General features: G+C 41.5%; 2 protein-coding genes across 4 annotated transcripts in view; both read right to left on the reverse strand.

Moving 5' to 3' along the window:
- Window positions 1-329: 329 nt before the first annotated feature.
- Window positions 330-4,861, reverse strand: LOC115180084 (ubl carboxyl-terminal hydrolase 18). Of its 2 annotated transcripts, none has more exons than XM_029741992.1 (11): window positions 4,261-4,861; window positions 3,431-3,569; window positions 2,852-2,948; window positions 2,590-2,720; window positions 2,396-2,475; window positions 2,137-2,271; window positions 1,872-1,967; window positions 1,613-1,777; window positions 1,307-1,435; window positions 1,155-1,198; window positions 330-1,035 (listed from the first exon to the last, which is right to left on the reverse strand). In XM_029741992.1, the coding sequence occupies exons 2-11, from the start codon at window positions 3,498-3,500 to the stop codon at window positions 963-965; spliced, it is 1,020 nt and encodes a 339-aa protein (XP_029597852.1). In that variant the 5' UTR covers window positions 3,501-3,569; window positions 4,261-4,861; the 3' UTR covers window positions 330-962. The 2 variants fall into 2 exon arrangements, with proteins under 2 accessions (XP_029597852.1, XP_029597851.1); XM_029741991.1 differs by lacking the exon at window positions 4,261-4,861 and adding an exon at window positions 3,739-3,853.
- Window positions 4,862-7,078: 2,217 nt separating this feature from the next.
- LOC115180629 (protein mono-ADP-ribosyltransferase PARP12) overlaps window positions 7,079-12,497 on the reverse strand; it is a 34,949-nt gene continuing 29,530 nt past the window's right edge. Inside the window, exons 4-13 of one of the 2 annotated variants that reach the window (XM_029742868.1) lie at window positions 12,270-12,416; window positions 11,941-11,991; window positions 11,717-11,843; window positions 11,357-11,522; window positions 11,126-11,246; window positions 10,811-10,907; window positions 9,405-9,489; window positions 9,103-9,233; window positions 8,491-8,642; window positions 7,079-8,350 (exon numbers count right to left, since the gene is read on the reverse strand). In XM_029742868.1, coding sequence (XP_029598728.1) covers window positions 7,845-8,350; window positions 8,491-8,642; window positions 9,103-9,233; window positions 9,405-9,489; window positions 10,811-10,907; window positions 11,126-11,246; window positions 11,357-11,522; window positions 11,717-11,843; window positions 11,941-11,991; window positions 12,270-12,416 — 1,583 coding nt within the window. In that variant the 3' untranslated portion in view covers window positions 7,079-7,844. Of the gene's footprint in view, window positions 8,351-8,490; window positions 8,643-9,102; window positions 9,234-9,404; window positions 9,490-10,810; window positions 10,908-11,125; window positions 11,247-11,356; window positions 11,523-11,716; window positions 11,844-11,940; window positions 11,992-12,269; window positions 12,429-12,497 lie in introns of both variants that reach the window. The other variant, XM_029742866.1, reaches the window with a different exon arrangement.

A 12,497-nucleotide genomic window follows, 5' to 3' on the forward strand; every position in this document is an offset into this window, starting at 1 on the left:
TGTGAGATTCCCCAGACAGACGGCCTATACCAAGTTGTACATGTACTGTAAAGTATGTTGAGAAGGAATAGGCGGATTGGAGATATTCTATCTGTGCCTCACTCTCCTTTTCTGAGAGAAAGATGACAGGCAAATGAGAATAAATAGAAGAAGAAAATAGAAGATAAGAAAATAACAGAATAGAGAAGACTATAGAAGAACATAAAATTTCAATGCATGTCATTCCAAACCACATTTAAGTATGATTATTGAGAGAGCCTGTGACACACACGGTGGGTGTTTTAGGTCTTGCAGGGCTCATATCAGTAACTGGAAAAAGACACAATACATTTTAAGTTGCTAGCTGGAAAAATGACCGTTTATTTCTCTGTTGACAGCATTATATCGGTAGTGATATCGAAACAGAACAGAGTACCGGTAACGACTGATTAAACCAACTGTTCTGAAACAAGGTGAGTCACATGTTTTCCATGTCAGGCAAATATTATCACCAATGAGTCAATGGCCTTTTTCAGGTTTTCCCCCAGAATACCTCAACTCAGCACTCTCTTCAAACCACCCGTCTTATAGTGGTTTCAGAACGATTTCAGAACGGTTTCAGAACGGTTTCAGAACGTGTGGTCTCTGAAGCTTACTAGATGACTGTACTAATGACAGGGTGACGGGTCTTTGCCTCCATCTATTGGCTAAGCTCAGTAATAACCTATGAATGTCCAACGTATCCAACATAAACAAAACCTCCAAACATATACACACCACACCAAATATACTTAAACAAATCCATGTAATTGCACATAAACAATGACCCATTACCCATAATTTTAAAGTGAAAATCATCAAAATAAATGACATCCCCAATGCTACATGAAGACAACAACCCCTCCAATAGGTAGTTGTGCACTTTGTGTTTGGTCCTTGATTCCTACGGTCTCCAGTCTCCACTCTTTATCCCTTTAGCTGCGTCAGCCTGAGGACCACTCCTGTTGCTTTCCCTCTGGGGTTCGTCTGTAGAGCAGCATATACGCTGTGCCTTCTCTGTTAACAAAGGATAAGACACCTGTCAACTGATGCCATTTCCCCCCCAGAATTGATCGAGGATAATACTGAGAGTTGTCGCCATTCTAAAGAGAAGTCATTTTGTGTTAAAACCTTACCTTAGACTCCCTCCATAGGTGTTCTGTACTTCCTTCCAGCTAACCTGTGTTTGTGCAAATGTTATGTTACATTTAATGATACAAAAGAAAGGTATATGCATAACACAAACTTGCTGAGTGGTGTAAACATTCTTCCACTAATTTTCTCTTACCTGCCGTACACAACTATCATTAGCGTAGTACCAGCTCTGGTCCTTGTGACGAACGTATGCTGTGTAGTGTCCAAACATGGCCTCGCCGGAGTGCACTATGACAGCACACAAACTGTACTGGCTGTCACTCTGAAAGAATGAACAAATACAATTTGATGTCCGTCAGTACAGCTGCACTATTTCCCTCCAATGATGTTGTGATAAAATGTAATTGTGTTTATGTAGGCCCATGTGTAATTGTTTTATGTGCATAATGTTGTATATTAGCATACCTCAAACATAAATGGTAAACATATGCCTATCTACCTGTACATAACTTTCTGACAGTGCCTCTGCCGTCAAGATCTCAGAAATGTTCAGGGTTTCTGGGAAGGCGACTTTGCAGTGTAGTTTCCTGGTGTAACCATGGGAATTACGGAATCTCTTCAGGTGAAGACACAAGACCGGGGGCAGGGAGATGAGTTTGAAGCCCTACATTAGAAAGAACAAAATGGAGTAATTCAGTGAACAGGCAAATCACAACAGTCTCTACAATGGAACATCCCTTTAGTTATAAAGAGCTGACCTGTTTGGATGGCTTCTTCTCTCCACACCTTTCACAGTAGCACTTATCTCCATCCCGTAGCTCCTGAAGCTCGAAGAAGAACCGTACGCAGTCCTCCTGGAAGACCACAGAATAGGAAAGACACAGAGACTCAATTTTCATTTTAAACAAACCTCATCCTCCCTTTGACAGCTATCAAATAGAGCAACGTAACATTCAGTGCTAAGTACTTGAATAGAATCCCAATATAAGAGAAAACTCGAGCCAAGTTTGAGGGAACCCTCACCAGGGAGTTGTGGCTCTCCCTTATGTGCATGGGGAGGCTGAGCAGAAAGCTGGTCCTAGTTTCGATGTATGTACATTCTAGACACTGAAGGTATGTCTCCACGGTAACCTTGTACAGAGACTGAATCTCTTGAGCCTGGGGATGGAGAACACAGACAGAGAAGTGTCCTATCATATCATCTCCAACATGCTTTTTGTTGGGTGTCCCTGTTGTTATTTTTTAGTTGATCTAATACTATGTTAATTTAAGTAGTACATACCAAGGCCTTGTCGCTCATCTGTTGTTGGATAAGGTTTAGAATGGAGAGGAATACCTCATCTGCATCCTGCTGAACATGGCCTGAGAAACACATTCTTGTCAATGTTAAAGTTGCAGACAGAAAAATGAGATTCTTTGTAATTCATAATTGTCGTTGCTTTTTTCTCCATGTAATGACACGTAGACTACTCATACTGCGGATGTAATTTCTGTCCAGGCAGTGCAGGAAGTCTTTATGAGGAGCAGGCTGGGATTGGTCACTCTGCATGGCTAGTAGCACCTTCCTCAGATACAGAGGGACACTCTCCTTGTCAACTGGGTTCCACCTAAGAACATAACATTCCCAGCACTCAATGCTTTCCCACAAGCAGCCTGATAACGACCAGTAAGCTAACTAATGTCTTTGTTACATGTTGATTCTTAATAGTGAAGTATTGTAACCTGCCACCTGGCTTACCCTTCTAGCAGATCTACCAGTTCCCAGGTGGCAGAGAAGGACTGCAGCAGAGCGTTCACACAGCACGACAGGCCATAGTTCTGCAGACCTCTTAGGCCTATGGGCATCAATATGATCAGAACATAGCTGCATGCCTCAATTCTATCCAGACAGTTAAGTAATAATAATGTATTATGTCTCACAGGAGGTTGTTGGCACCTTAATTTGGGGTGGACTGGCTCATGGTAACTGCTGGAGCAGAATCAGTGGAATGGTATCAAATACATAAAATATATGGCAAATATATGGTTTCCATGTGTTTGATGCCATTCCATTCACTCAGCAGCCTCCTGTGCTTGTTTATTGATCAATGCAAAGTGTGTGGTGTAAATTGCAGTGATGCTACTGCTGATTATGGTCAGAATTTCTTTCTGGTCATGTGATCGGGAAGAGGGAAAACTCAAGGCCCTATAGCGGCTCAGTAGGGTTCAGTTATAGGGAAAAGTGTAAAACAGGTCCCGCGATCAGGGAAAAATAGCCAGCCCATTGTCTTGTTTCAGTATCTACTTTCCACCATATGCATTCAGTCCAAGCCCGTACCTTGTAACCTACTACGGATAGGTAGACTCCAACTACCGGTGAACATTGAGAAACTTCTTCGTGACATCATGGCTATCGTTTTAGCTTATCTATTGCTGGACTACCGTTGTTGAGTTAAGAAGTCCAAGGGGTCCACCTCCTAGTGAGTGAAATACAAATTAATAACTGGATCGTCATCATACATTTTTACATAGCTGCGTTTACTCAACTTTGAGAAACTCGGCTAACATTAGGGGTGCAATTTTTGTGAATCCAAAACACTGCATATAGCATAATATGTATTTATTTTAAGCAAAGATTTCACTTACTTTATCGATGTCATTGACTATCCACAGCCTTGGGAAAAAAATTATGTGGAAAAGACGCGACTTGACGCGTCTACAGCAGCATCACTTTCATTTTCCATTTCTGGCAAAATTGAGGTAAAAACGAAACTAACGAAACTGAGTCCATTATATCGCCATCTGCCGGCCTTTGGGCTAAGTGCCATTCATTTCTATCTTATATTATTGTTGGGCTTTGTTGAGGTCGCCACATACAGCATTTTAAAACAGCATTGACTGTTATTTGCCTGTAAAATTCCATGTCAGGACTATAAAGTAGTTGACAGCGACAGTTAACAAAAATGTGACTTTTGTCATGTAAAAGCTTGTCCACATAGTTATAGACAGCTGTGTAGGCAACTATTTTAAATCAGCATGGAGGCAACCTTTCGTAGCAAGATAAGACTTATTATGGGACAAGATATTGAACTATTGATGGGCCCCTCCTTCAAAGCAGTACAGTATGAAACCACATAGTTGGTTGGATGGTACCCCCTAGTGACAAACCTGATCAAGCTGTAATTTCTTCAATGGAGAATGAGGATGAAGCTCCCAGGGGTTGAGGTCTTCATGGCAGGGGCGTCATTTCATCTAAACCTAGGGTATGGCAGCTCATTTACTGCATTTCTACACAATTCAAAAACTCTCAAATGCATTTAGAACAGCAAAAACAACCTCAATGTACTCCAGCCATTATCGCCTTGGCTGCAGTAACTTCATTCACCTCAGTCGATAGGGGACTTAACATTCTACAAACATGTCATACTGCAATTAGCTACTACGCACTAGCTCAGCAAAAGGATCAAACACTCTAGTTTAGTTACACGTCAAGTCAGACAGTTGCCTAGCCTTCTTCCAGATCTGCACTGTTCTCTGGAGAACTGCGTCGATGTTCTCTCTGTCTATAGTCCACATGTTCCTAAAGCCAGCCCTCTAAAACCGCTAAACTGCATTTTGCTTTTAATTGGGATTGGAATGATTTTAGTTGCCAATTTTTAATTGTTGGTGTTGAGCTAGGTTGGGTATGTTGACTGCCATGCCCAATTGACGCCCTACTTCACAGGTCCAAAACGTTGGTCCCAGACCCGAACGAGAACAATTAGACCCGGATTGGAACGGACCCGGTCACTTGGTTGTTGTTTTTTTTTTACTAAAAATGTATATAAACCCTAGATTGCGTTTTATTCCTATTGCCCAATGAGAGGTTTTGAAGCCTCCGTCCGCCATATTGGTACTCCTCAGAAGGAGCAGTAGTCATAGACGGCTTGGTTGTTTAGCAACAAAACTGACTTGTGCGCAACTATGGGGCAAAACAGATGGGGTTATCTTAGATTGTTGTCAACATGTTAACTCTATTATGTCTCCAAATGTTTATTGAAAACTTAAATACATTTGCACAATGAGCACTTGTCTCTCAAATACATCATGACAGTTGTTGATAAGCTAGCTAGTGATTTATTTTTGCCATATTAGCATTGACATGAAATCAGTCAAAACACCTCAAAACAAGACATGGTATCAAGCACAAGATAAAACTAGCTGAAACGAGCCACCTACAATTCCCCATACGGTAGGGTGACCATACGTCCTTTTTTTCCCGGACATGTCCTCTTTTTGGACCTAAAAAAATGCGTCCGGCCGGGATTTCTAAATCGCCCAAAATGTCCGGGATACGGCTTTTGCTTTCTACAGTCGCCATTCATTGTGTGCGTTTTGGGTTTTTTGCATTGCTTTGACCTTTCTCTTTAGGTCCCGCCTTCTCACACGCCACCATTGGTGGGTCATGTAGGCCTACGCAAACATTGGTCAAACTGCATCTCAATCATTACCCTCACCATGGCAAGAGACAGAGCAACAGCTTGCTCGTCAACAGTGGCACATGGCTCCAGAACAGAGTAAAATTGCCCAAACGTAAATGTAAATTCACAGACGATTTACAGAGAAAATTCCCGTGTTTTCGTCTTGGTCGGGATCCGTGTGAAGCAGAATGCATGACCTGCAAAGCTGGCACGTACGTGTCAGTGTCAAATAAAAGTGCTAGCGACCTAGAAGCCCACATAAGCTCCGCAAAACACAAAATTGCAGCTAAAGGAGAGTTCGTCAGGTAAATTTAACTGACTATTTTGTGAGAGCAGGTAAAACAGAAGATGCCGTTACTGCTGCGGAGGGAGTTTTTGCATTCCACAACACTAGGGTGACCATACGTCCTCTTTTTCCCGGACATATCCTCTTTTTTGAAAACTAAAATATGGTCACCCTACCATACGGCAGCTTCTTGTCATTGTTACCAGCTATCTGACCGCTCAGAATCATAACAAAGTACGGCTTCCGGCCACATCAATGTGCGCACATTTTTTTATGTGACGTTGTCAGCCGACCCATCATTACAATTACAATCACTAGGTTTAATTTCATTATTGGTGCATAACTTTACACTTACATTCTGGTGTGTTCATAAGAATGAATAAAGTGCTACTTCAATCAGCAAAATTATACTTCTCAAAATATTTACAAAATTGGGATTAATGCAAAGAAAACAGCTGGATTATATTCATAAAATGAACGAAACCCCTAATCGTACAAACATTGAACTAATGCACACCTGCAGATACTGTAAAAGTACTGTACTGTACTATAAATGTATAAAGCTTATAAAGTACACAACTGCTTCATGTTGCGAGGGGCACAATTTGCCATTATGTAAAGTGTGCAAAGCTATCATCAAGGCAAATGGTGGCTACTTTGAAGATTCTCAAATATAAAATATATTTTGATTTGTTTAACACTTTTTGGGTTACTACATGATTCCATGTGTTATTTCATAGTTTTGATGTCTTCACTATTATTCCACAATGTAGAAAATAGTAAAAATAAAGAAAATCCCAACTTGCCAGAATTATAGTTTGTTAACAACACTGCGGCTGGGACTTTCGTCCCTCTTACAGATCTCACAGGGGAATACCCCCTCTAGGGACCTATCCTACATGTCACTCATGGATCTCACAGAGAACTAGCTTCACTCGGGACCTATCCTTATGGAACCTACCCTACACCATATATTTACGACCGGTTGTTACACAATGGGCCGACTGAATAAACTCAGGTTTTCTGGGTCCGTATCCTATAATTGTTCAGCCTACGATTCTCATCTCCCCAAGATGTCAGAATTGGTGGCAACAGGTGTAGGAATTGTGCCTACCTTGTTTCTGGTGCCAGCTCCTGTTTCACTGATTCAGAATCTCTAGTTCGACTGTAAATCGTGGTGAACCCTGCTCGCAGCGCCAACTGTTAGATTCTAAATAAATGGAGTAAAAACTCAGACTAGTAAAGCTCAAATCAAGTTTATTCACCCAATGGGTCAAACAACTGAAAGACAAAGACATATTTACACAAGCACTGGTATTTAAACCTTCCTCCTATGCTGAGTCTCGTCCTTACACATCTGGACAGCCAATAGATCTCTGTTGCTAGACAGGACATTAGTCATTCCTGTTCTCTCCTCACTTCATCTGACCTGACCTCAGCCCAAATTCCTCACTCCTCCCCAACTCACGGCTGTCTTGTTGACTTGTACCAGACTGTGGCCTTTCTCCTTTCCATAGGATACCTGATGTCTAACCATGTCTGACAGAATGTAAACATTCTGCATTTCCCTCCCTCCCTCAGTGACATGAATAAGGATATTTCATATTTTCAAATTTAGAAGTCAGAACCCATCAATGCAAAGAAAACAGATGGATTATATTAATAAAATGAATGAAACCCATAATTGTACAACCATTGAACTGATGCACATCAGCAGATACTGTAAAAGTACTGTAAAGGTATAAAGCGTATAATGTACACAACTCTTCATGTTATGAGGGGCACAATTTGCCATTATATAAAGTCAGTAGCACTACAAAAATATTTGCATTGTAGAAAACAGATAATAGCACATCTAGTAATCATAGTAAGGTGCATCCCAAGATTATCTGTAATTTGTCAAACACATTTAAGAGTGCTAAATCCATTTCTGTAATTCACAAAAGCATATGTTTTTGCCTCAGTTTAATATCAAAAGGTTCACAAGTCACCCCTCGCAGTCAGCCTCAACTAATGACACAGGAGTTGTCAGGTTTAGGTGGAGGGGTTGGTAATGGTGAGTATGTTGGTGCAGGTCTAGGCGCTGTGGCAGCCGCTGGTCTGTATGCTGGTGCTGGTCTAGGCGCTGTGGCAGCCGCTGGTCTGTATGCTGGTGCTGGTCTAGGCGCTGTGGCAGCCACTGGTCTGTATGCTGGTGCTGGAGCAGGTACAGGAGCTGGACGGGAGTATTGCTGGTAGACTTGTGACCATGTGTCGTCCTCACCATAATGGATGAGGTACTCTGGGTACACTTGGTGCTTCTCAAACACCACAAAGATGGAGGGGTTGCTGACGTCATCCACACAGCTGTCGTAGAAGATGGTGTCCCCTCCGTCCTTCGAGGGGGGCCGGAGGTAGCTCGAGTGCCCTTTGATGTAATCTCCCGCCAACACACGACAGACAAACATGGACCTCGTATTTAATTTGCCAGTGTAGCTGTTGGAGTATTTGGCATCCCTGGCAAAGTAACTCCCTGAAATTGGATGTTAGGGGGATGAAGGGGTAAGCAGTAATCATTAATCACAGGAAAATATATTATATCAACGATATCATCTCGATTTATGTCAATAATTAAAATGAAATGTAATAGCACAAGCACATGAGACAGCTCACCTTTCCCGTAGGATGTTCCGTTTAGTCCACAGATCCTCCAGTCAAAGTTGTTAAGGCAGATGGCATCCAGGTATTTGGAGTCTGTGCCATGGAAAAGCTGTTTCTCCGTCACATTCCTCCCTCTGTTGTTCTTCTTCATGAGATCCCTTTGCCTTGCAATCAGAATAATACACATAAATCTCTTTGCCTTGCAATCAGAATAATACAAATACATCTATTTGCCTTGTAATCAGTGTATGTCCTCTAGAAGCACTGTAGACAGTGTGCAGAATGTATTGAAAATAAATAATTTTTTGAGATTATATTTGTGACAGAAAGTTAGTCGAGAGAGAGAAATATTGTATAATGTGCAATTATTGTGGGTGCAGTCAGGAAGTGAGCATCAGGCTGTATCACATCCAGCTGTGATTGGGAGTCCCATAGGGCTGCGCACAATTGGCCCAGCGTCATCCGGGTTTGGCTGGGGTAGGCCGTCATTGTAAATAAGAATTTGTTCTTAACTGGCTTACCTAGTTAAATAAAGGTAAAAATAAATAAAAAATAAAACATCTATTCTAGACCAATCAATAGGTGATTGTCAATTGAAGGTGTATGTAGTCTTAGGGAACGTACCACTGAAAGACTTCCCAAAGGGCTTTGTTCTGAATCCTCTCGATTTGGTGGATGCTGAAGCCTCTCATGGTGTTCTGAAAAAGCCCTTCAATCTCCTTAAACTCCACTGACGAGCACGGAAGGTCGACTTTCTGATAGGGACATGATGGGAGACAGAGAAACAGTCATAATACACCATTAGCCTACCATGAAGGGACAGATTGGAGCAGTTATTTGCCTAGGAACAAAACAAACAGTCATCTCCATTGGTCTAAAATAGCAGGTTCCTTGCATCCTTGCATGTACTGTATATAATATAATACCTTGTATCCTGTTTCAGGAGTTTGTGCCTTATCCCAGTGTCCTGGTAAAGCTCGGAAATTTGAGTGATTGCTCGGAGCCCTTTTGCTGAAATGTAGAAGAACAATAAATATTCCTAAAGGTAAATGCAAAGAGACATTTGGTTGTCTAGCACAGAGGCCTAGTTCAACCACAACATTTAAAACAAAACAAAAAGACAAATAAAAAAGGCAAATGGTTGCAGATAAATAGTAACCTGGTTAAATAAAAGACTGCTCTTAGAATTTTTAGACTGCCATTGTTTTGGGGAAATCTGTCTATTTCACCAAATATCAATATATTTATGTATTCTGATGTTTTGAAGTTCTTCAGAATTTTAATCAAGATAATCTATTCTTTCTAATGATGTACATAAGTTTGGGTAGAGTATTATGCTGTGATCAATTTCTGTAAGTTAATACTTCACATTGTTTCCTATAGGGGAAATAGGGGTATGTCTGTCTATTTCGCCAAATATCTACAAAATGTATATATTTTCACACCATAATAAATCACTATAATCTCCTCTTTGTAATGATGTAAGGCTGGGCAGCGAGCTCTGCTGTCATCAAACGCTAGTCTTTAAAATGTCAGAAATTACACATTACTGTTGAGGCTGCTGTTCCATTGTTTCGCTATGGGGAAATTCTACAAGGACATGTCTGTCTATTTTGCCAAATATCTCACAATGTGTACATTTAGATTTCTTTCACGTTGGACACCATTTTTAATCAGGAGAATCTCCTCTTTTGCATGATACAAGTCGGGGCAGCGAGCTCTGCTATCATCGATCGCTAGTCCAGAAAAAGTCAGAAGTTGCAATTTTTCTATACTTCCTCATTATGCAGATGTAAGCACTCTTGACACCACTGAGTTGTTATAAAATAATATTTATAAAATAAAAAGGAATACTTCTTTTGGTGCCATTTAGGGGAAATGGAATTCTAAGTATCACTTCTATCAAGCATCAAGGTAAGACCCAGATGCAGACCGTGTCGAAGTAACAATGTTTATTACAGCAACAGGGGCAAAGGTACAGGACGTGCAGGCAGGCTCAAGGTCAGGTCAGACAGAGGTTGGGAATCCAGAGGTGGGGCAAAGGTACAGGACGTGCAGGCAGGCTGTGCTCAAATGGTTTGAATCTGGTCGTTGCCAGACGGTATCCGTGTTGCGAAACAGAATGTAAGCTTGCATCATCAGGATGGTTCGTACGAGGCTATAGTGCTACGGCAAAAATCAAAACGTGCACCCGGTCAACTCTTCTATAGACAACTTTCAAGGCAAGAGAACACATGAGGAGCCTAGTGGTGAAGTGAGTGAACAATCCCCAGGAGAGTCATTTCAAGAGCAAATTGATCCATACAAAAAAACATTGACAGCTTTATCTTACTTGGTTTTGATAGTTTGTGCATCAGCTGAAGAGACAAACACAGGCCGTCTTCTCACAACCTTCTTGGTGCTGTACTGCTTGTTTGTTTGAATCATGTCTGAAAAGGAGCAGAGCTGTTGTAACAACAGACAGTTCACTTCACATGCAGATGTCATTGTTTTACCATAGTGACTCCATTGAGAAATATCTCAATTTGTCACATACAGTAGTAGCTGTAAGAATCACTGCATATCTGTTCGTAATATACTATGTTTGGTGTATATGTTTTTAAGGCTGCAGTTGGTTTATCTTGGATATCATGTCATCTGTGCTCACCAGGGAAACTGAGTTCATAGGTCTGTGACCCCGCGGTGAACTCTATCACAGCCTTGTTGTCTTCCTGGAACCTCTTCTCCAGGTCTTCACTGGTGATGGTAGCTGCCCTGTGTCGACCGCTCTGTAGGGCAAGACAGAAAACATGGAGGTTATGCATTATTTGCATTTAAAGAGGGACTGAACTCTGTCCTATTCAACCATCACTATTCAACAGTGCTCGTCGTCACTCACTGCTGATGCGTACTGGATCCAGCTTCCAAACTCGTCCTCCCAGAACCAGGCCCACTCCGTGGTGAGGATGAAGGTAGGCTGTAGCACAGAGGAGATGGTGGAGAGACGCCGGGCTTTGTTCAGACCGCAGGTCATCGTATCGAAACACACAGGCTGGACTCCCCGACTAGACAAGAGAGAATAAAAGACAGCGAACAATCAGCAATCACAATAGGAGAAGCTGTATATCACACTAACTAGAAGCGTATATGGCATTAATAACTCATTGTATTAGCAACTAGCAACATTTGCCCACCATGGACTAAGTGCCCTACGTGTTACTGTCCATTCAAGTTAATTCTTCTTAAACGTAGAGCACACCTGTATGTCTTTGCTGGGTCGCAATAGTCCTTCTCAATCACCTCGTTGTCTTGTAGAGCTGTCCAGTTTAGTCCCTCCCTCACCTCCCATTGGTAGGGCATGGTAGAGTGGGCTTTAAAGCACTTATCTGAAGTATGAGTAAAGTTAGGTGTTGAAGTCTTATGTTTATTACGCTCTAAGCATTGATTATTCATAAAATTATGCTTTGCAAAATGCTGTCTTACCACCGTGTTTGCAACTGCCCTTGATGAAGTACATGCATATTTCAGTTTTATCTGAAAAAGAGAACTGGACATTTAATTTACCATGCCAATAGAATCAACATCTATACATTTTGAGAGCTTGTGACTGGGAACTTGTTCTTAATGTTCATCGGATCTTAATACAAGTTAATAACCATACAAATACATTGTAACTGAGCACATAAAATAGTTTCTGCTAAATGTTATTTTAAACAAGAAATCCACAATTAACCTACGTGTTGTTTCTTGACATCATGGTGGGCTATGCTATGACTGCATGACTACCATGCTACGTGCAGTATTGGCATTACCTTGACTAGGTCTGTTGGACCTCTGGCTTGTGTTAAGGGCAGCGGTGGCAGCAGCAGCAGGAGTAGCAGTATCATGGTCAACCTCTTGGAGTTGGAGCGCCCTGAGTCTGGCGAGCATAGGAGCGGGAAATAGGGGTGCTGGAGTTTCTGCAGCACCCTCTGATAAATGTAAATATATTTTCCCAAAATATATAATTAGCCTATGCCTGTCTGTACAGACATTTATAA

The sequence above is a fragment of the Salmo trutta genome, chromosome 40 (genome assembly GCF_901001165.1).
Source record: "Salmo trutta chromosome 40, fSalTru1.1, whole genome shotgun sequence".
In the NCBI taxonomy this organism is placed as follows: domain Eukaryota; kingdom Metazoa; phylum Chordata; class Actinopteri; order Salmoniformes; family Salmonidae; genus Salmo; species Salmo trutta.